This window comes from Triticum urartu, chromosome 2A (genome assembly GCF_056163025.1).
Source record: "Triticum urartu cultivar PI428250 chromosome 2A, HENAU_Tu73, whole genome shotgun sequence".
In the NCBI taxonomy this organism is placed as follows: Eukaryota; Viridiplantae; Streptophyta; class Magnoliopsida; order Poales; family Poaceae; genus Triticum; species Triticum urartu.
Window position 1 is genome coordinate 179,200,752 of NC_141874.1, and position 6,715 is coordinate 179,207,466.

The 6,715-nt window shown below is 51.8% G+C and overlaps 1 protein-coding gene across 2 annotated transcripts; it reads right to left on the minus strand.

The window, feature by feature from the left end:
- Nucleotides 1-257: 257 nt before the first annotated feature.
- Nucleotides 258-2,112, minus strand: LOC125536576 (GRAS family transcription factor). 2 transcript variants are annotated; one of them, XM_048699815.2, is made up of 2 exons: nucleotides 1,772-2,111; nucleotides 258-1,679 (listed from the first exon to the last, which is right to left on the minus strand). In XM_048699815.2, the coding sequence occupies exon 2, from the start codon at nucleotides 1,644-1,646 to the stop codon at nucleotides 336-338; it is 1,311 nt and encodes a 436-aa protein (XP_048555772.2). In that variant the 5' UTR covers nucleotides 1,647-1,679; nucleotides 1,772-2,111; the 3' UTR covers nucleotides 258-335. The 2 variants fall into 2 exon arrangements, with proteins under 2 accessions (XP_048555772.2, XP_048555771.2); XM_048699814.2 differs by having other exon boundaries at nucleotides 258-2,112.
- Nucleotides 2,113-6,715: the final 4,603 nt, after the last annotated feature.

The window sequence follows — 6,715 nt, forward strand, 5'->3', positions numbered from 1 at the left end:
CATCTGCACAGCGTAGACGTCGAGCACGAGAGAGCCGACGGGTAAGCTGTCTCTCTTCTTGTCCTGCTCACCGAGTCACTCTCGCCATCGGAGGATGATGTCTACTCTAATCTAACCACGAGTATTAAACACAACGGCGCCGGTCCGTGCGGCCAAAATTTCCCTATCCGAAACCCAGTCACAGTCTCCGAACACACGGCTACGATGGAGCTGCCAAAAATCGCAGGTTATGCCTCAACCTTGAGGAAGTGAAGAGAGAACGAATGATCGGTGGAGCCTGTACGATTATATCACGAACCTTTGATAATTACGGGCCAAATAATAGCAAAATTTGATCAGGAATCATGGCGTTTTTGCTCGGCAACGGCGGCGTGGTCGTCTTCCGTCGGCTCCCACGACGATGCTGTGAGCAGGGAGAGGTCTTTCCACCCGAGCTTGAGGCACCCGTCCTCCTCCGCCAGCGTGTAGCCCTTCCACGGGTACATGCCGATCAGCAGCCTGGCCTGCGCGGCGGGGCTCCCGGCGAGGGACACGGGCCGGAACCCGGCGCGGCGCAGCTCGTCGCCCCACCGCTCCACCCGCACCTCGCCCGTCCGCTTCGGGCCCCCGACGGCCACGATGTTCCGTATCTCCGCGCCCAGGAGCTGCCGCTCCACCGCGTGCCGCTCCTCCTCCGCGGCGCCCGCGCCGTCGCGCAGCGCGTCGAACAGCGCCGAGTAGTAGTGCAGCGCCTCCACGAACCGGCCCAAGAAGTCGCCGCTGTGCCCCAGGTCCTGCTCCACGATCGTGATCAGCTTCGGCCGCAGGCTCTTGAGCAGCCGCACCGTGCCGACGTCCGAGCCCGTCACGTCGTAGAGGCAGTGGTGCATCCAGTGCACGACGGTGGCCTCCCTGTGGCGGTGGCGCGGGCCGAGGAGCGCGGTGGTGTCTGCGACGTGCCCGATCTTCCCATCGATAGGCTGGAACTCGAAGGGCAGCCCGAGCGACGCCGCGAAGTCGGCGAGGCGGCGGCCGGTGGCCTCGAGGACGTCGAGCGAGGCGCCGAGCCCGGTGACCCGGAGCGAGAGCGGCCTGCGGGGCCGGGACGCGAGCATGTGGAACAGCCCCGGCCACTGCAGCCCCTGCATGATGTCGAGGTCGATGACGTGGACGTGGTCCTCGCCGTCGAGCGCCTGCAGGATGGCCTTGTTGGCGGTGAAGTGCGAGAACTTGACGAGCGGGGAGAGCGCGTTGTACGCCTGGAAGGCCGAGGAGATGCGGCGGCTCTGCGCGGCCGCGAGCGGGCGGAGCGCGAGCGGCGAGTAGGCGCCCAGGTACGAGCTGAGCACGCGCGCGCACAGCGCGTCGCCGAAGTAGGCCGCGACGCGCTCCGGGGAGGACCCGAACGGGGACGCCAGCTCGGCGACCTCCTGCAGCATGTCCTGCGCCTCCGGGAGCTGGTCCATGGCCACCGCCTCCGCGCACCTGAGCAGCAGCCTCAGCAGCCGCAGCCCGCGCGTCTCCGGCGCCTCCGCCACCCGCTCCCCCTCCTCCCCCGCGGCGGCCACCGCCAGGCCCTGCTCGGAGGCGGAGCCATGCAGCTGCAGCCGCTTCCCGCGCGCCTTCTCCTCGTCGTCGGGCATCGACGCCGCCCGCTTGGCCTTCATCGCGTCGGTGGCGGGCGCGCGCGACAGGACGCCCTGGATCATCACGACAGACAGAGGCCAATAATTTCAGGTGAGGCCGAGCGAGCTGGCGGGCGGGCGGGAAGAGTCGGTCAGTGGCAACTCACTGATAAGCTCAGGGATAACTCATAACTGCGATGACTTGGTAGAGCATGGCGGGCGCGCGTGCGTGGGAGCAAAGGCGCGCGGCCGCCTGCGCTTGTCGATTTGCTGGGGCTTGGTGGCGTCCCGTAGCGGGCGGCGCGCAGGCAGAGGGAATCAAAGGGCGGGGCCGCGCCAGGGCGACCGCTTGTCTCCACTCCGGGGCCGGTAGAAAAGAAATTGCGGGCGTGGCGCGAGCGCGAGACCGGCGTGGGTTGATTGGGCCGGGGCGATCATTTGACGGGGGACGAGACGCCACGCCGTACGCGAACAGGGCGGGGGCTCGGAGACCGGACAAGAGCTTCCCTCGGATACCGGTGATGCTGGTGGGACGTTTATGGTTAGGCAGACGAGCTTCCTGCTCATCAACGGGGACGGCTTCGGCTCAGGCGCAACTCTGCAGGAGCAGCCCTACACAGTAGTGGCACCCGTGTGGTGACGCCACTGGCCCAGCAGCATCGGCCGGCTAATTTTTAAGATTAGACCCTAATTTTAAAAAAATCAAGATCTGACCCTTTTGCTACCGCCAGAGTCCATGGCGGTAGGGTCTAACAGCCTACCGTCAGAGACTTTGAAGGTAGAAAACATCGCTACCGCCAAACGAGTTGGTGGTAGCCTGCACAACCCTTGGCGGTAGGCACGAGCACACACTATGTTTAATATTTAGAAGGTTTTTGGCGATAGGGCATGCAACCCTACCGCCAGGGACCTTGGCGGTAGGCTGTTATACCCTACCGCCATGATCCCTGACGGTAGCAAAAAAGATCAGATCTCGTAATTTTTTCAAACTAAGGTCAAATCTTGAATATGTTTAAGAAAATGATCAAAACACGAAATTTAGCCGCATCGGCCACGGGTGGTAGAGACAACAGGGGTACACGGGTACCCGCCGGCGCGTCTTCCTTTTAAAGCGCGTACCCCTCTTGGAGCATCTACAACCACGATTATCTATACGAATGTGGACGTGTCCGGACAGTCGTGCTCAAACAAAGCCCAGTTTACTCACTCCATAACCACAAACCCATATATCCGCACCTTATTTCATAAAAACACACATATAGAGTACGTAGATCATGCTGGTTAGCATAAAAAGATACCAAATCAGACATCAGACATAATTCATCGGAAAGGCCCACGGAGTTAAAATTTAACCCAAATACTCCCGTTTCAAAATATAAGGTGTATTGTTTTTGTGCAAGTCAACCATTTGAATGTTTGACCAAGATTATAGAATAAAATAACAACATCTACAATACCTAATAAAAATATGAAATTACTTCTCATGATGGTTCAGATGATATAAATTTCGTATTCTGGATATTGATATATTTTTTCTAAAAACTCGGTCAAACATGCACTCATTTGACGTTTGAGAAAAATAAATACACCCTATATAAATGAATGGATGGAGTGGAGGATAAAACAAACTAATATATAAACATAAACAGTGAGGGGCGGGGGAGTTCACCACTTCCTTGCCGGCCGCTTCTTCTTGGGGTCTCCGGGTTGTCTTCGGCGGGCGAGGAGTCATCGTCCGCCATGCCATTGTTGTCGTAGGAGGAGGAGGACGAGATGAGGAACCCCGCCATGTGGCGGGCGGCGCGGTTCTACTCCGTCGTGAGCCGGGCGGCTCTTTCTACCGCCACCTCTGTCGGTGTCAAAATCGGCGGATCTCTGGTAGGGATTCCCGAACTGTGGATCTTTGATCAATGGGGAACAAGGGACTAGGGACACGATGTTTACCCAGGTTCGGGCCCTCTCTAAGAGGTAAAAACCTTACGTCCTGCTTGATTATATTGCTTATGTATATGAGGATTACAGAGTCGATCTAACACGAGATCAGATGAACTAACCCTACACTAGTAGGATGATGGTTGTCCTTCTACGGACTAAACCCTCTAGTTTATATAGACACCATTGGTACTAGGGTTATACATGGTCGGTTACAAGGAGAGGATAAACATGCCGATTCTTATCATCTTGACTTGGAGGACACACCAAGGCATCAAGGATCTTCTTGTCGGGATACAAAGTCTCTTCATAGTTCGACCTTCTAACAATTAATAGTGCGGCCCTCCTATCCGACCCATGAGAGTTAGCGCGGCAGCCCGAGGACTCCCTAGTCCAGGACTCCCTCAGTAGCCCCCGAACTGGCCTCCAACGCCGGAGTGTATAATCATTAGTTGTATTACGCGTCCCAAAGTCTTTGGCTTGCGGGGCGGGTTTCTCATCCTTTCCTTGTTCAGCCGCTTCAGTAATGCGGCTGCCGACGACCTCCTAGTCCCTCAGGTGATAGGTGGGCCCCCAACATTGATATTTACCAGGATCTAAAGACAACCTTCGGTTTGCGTGCGCTCTTTAGAAGGCGAGCAGTCCAGCGCTCTTTTACAGAAGTGCCCTCTCAGGGGCAGGAGGCGCGTCTATTTAATAGATTAGGAGATCAACGGGTGGTTATCCCTAAAGGAAATATGCCCTAGAGGCAATAATAAAGTTGTTATTTATATTTCCTTATATCATGATAAATGTTTATTATTCATGCTAGAATTGTATTAACCGAAAACTTAGTACATGTGTGAATACATAGACAAACAGAGTGTCCCTAGTATGCCTCTACTTGACTAGCTCGTTAATCAAAGATGGTTAAGTTTCCTAGCCATAGACATGTGTTGTCATTTGATGAATGGGATCACATCATTAGGATAATGATGTGATGGACAAGACCCATCCGTTAGCTTAGCATAATGATCATTTGGTTTTTCTGCTATTGCTTTCTTCATGACTTATACATGTTCCTCAGACTATGAGATTATGCAACTCCCGAATACCAAAGGAACACCTTGTGTGCTATCAAACGTCACAACGTAACCGGGTGATTATAAAGATGTTCTACTAGTGTCTCCGATGGTGTTTGTTGAGTTGGCATAGATCAAGATTAGGATTTGTCACTTCGTGTATCGGAGAGGTATCTCTAGGCCCTCTCGGTAATGCACATCACTACGAGCCTTGCAAGCAATGTGACTAATGAGTTAGCCACGGGATGATGCATTACGGAACGAGTAAAGAGACTTGCCGGTGACGAGATTGAACTAGGTATGATGATACCGACGATTGAATCTCGGGCAAGTAACATACTGATGACCCACAAGTATAGGGGATCTATCGTAGTCCTTTCGATAAGTAAGAGTGTCGAACCCAACGAGGAGCAGAAGGAAATGACAAACGGTTTTCAGTAAGGTATTCTTTGCAAGCACTGAAATTATCGGTAACAGATAGTTTTGTGATAAGATAATTTGTAACGGGTAACAAGTAACTAAAGTAAACAGGGTGCAGCAAGGTGGCCCAATCCTTTTTGTAGCAAAGAACAAGCCTGGACAAACTCTTATATAAAGGAAAGCGCTCCCAAGAACACATGGGAATTATCGTGAAGCTAGTTTTCATCATGCTCATATGATTCGCGTTCGTTACTTTGATAATTTGATATGTGGGTGGACCGGTGCTTGGCTACTGCCCTTCCTTGGACAAACATCCCACTTATGATTAACCCCCTTTGCAAGCACCTGCAACTATGAAATAAGAATTAAGGTAAACCTAACCATAGCATGAAACATATGGATCGAAATCAGCCCCTTACGAAGCAACGCATAAACTAGGGTTTAAGCTTCTGTCACTCTAGCAACCCATCATCTACTTATTACTTCCCAATGCCTTCCCCTAGGCCCAAACAATGGTGAAGTGTCATGTAGTCGACGTTCACATAACACCACTAGAGGAAAGACAACATACATCTCATCAAAATATCGAACGAATACCAAATTCACATGACTACTTATAGCAAGACTTCTCCCATGTCCTCAGAAACAAACGTAACTACTCATAAATCATATTCATGTTCATAATCAAATGGGTATTAATATGCAGAAATGATCTGAACATATAATCTTCCACCGAATAAACCAACTAGCATCAACTACAAGGAGTAATCAACACTACTAGCAACCCATAGGTACCAATCTGAGGTTTTGAGACAAAGATCGGATATAAGAGATGAAATAGCGTTTGAGAGGAGATGGTGCTGGTGAAGATGTTGATGGATATTGACCTCCTTCCGTTGAGAGGATCGATGGTGATGACGATGGTGACGATTTCCCCCTCCCGGAGGGATGTTTCCCCAACAGAACAGCTTTGCCGGATCCCTAGATTGGTTCCATCAAGGTTCCGCCTCAAGACGGTGGCACTTCGTCTCGAAAGCTTTCTTCTGATTTTTTCCAGGGCAAAAGACACCTTATACCAGAAGATGGGCATCGGAGGCCTGCCAGGTGGCCCATGAGGCAGGGGGGCGCGCCCAGGGGGTAGGGCGCGCCCCCACCCTCGTGGACGGTGGCTGGCTCCCCTCTGGTGCTTTCTTCGCCAATATTTTCAATATATTCCAAAGCTAACTTTCGTGGAGTTTCAGGACTTTTGGAGTTGTGCAGAATAGGTCTCTAATATTTGCTCCTTTTCCAGCCCAGAATTCCAGCTGCCGGCATTCTCTCTCTTCATGTAAACCTTGTAAAATAAGAGAGAAAAGGCATAAGTACTGTGACATAATGTGTAATAACAGCCCATAATGCAATAAATATCAATATAAAAGCATGATGCAAAATGGACGTATCACATACCGATGACAAAGGGAACAACATATGTTGTTACGCGGTTTGACCGATAAATATCTTTGTAGAATATGTAGGAGCCAATATGAGCATCCAGGTTCCGCTATTGGTTATTGATTGGAGATATGTCTCGGTCATGTCTACATAGTTCTCGAACCCGTAGGGTCCACACGCTTAACGTTCTATGACAATTTGTATTATGAGTTTCGTGTTTTGATGAACCGAATTTTGTTCGGAGTCCCGGATGAGATCACGGATATG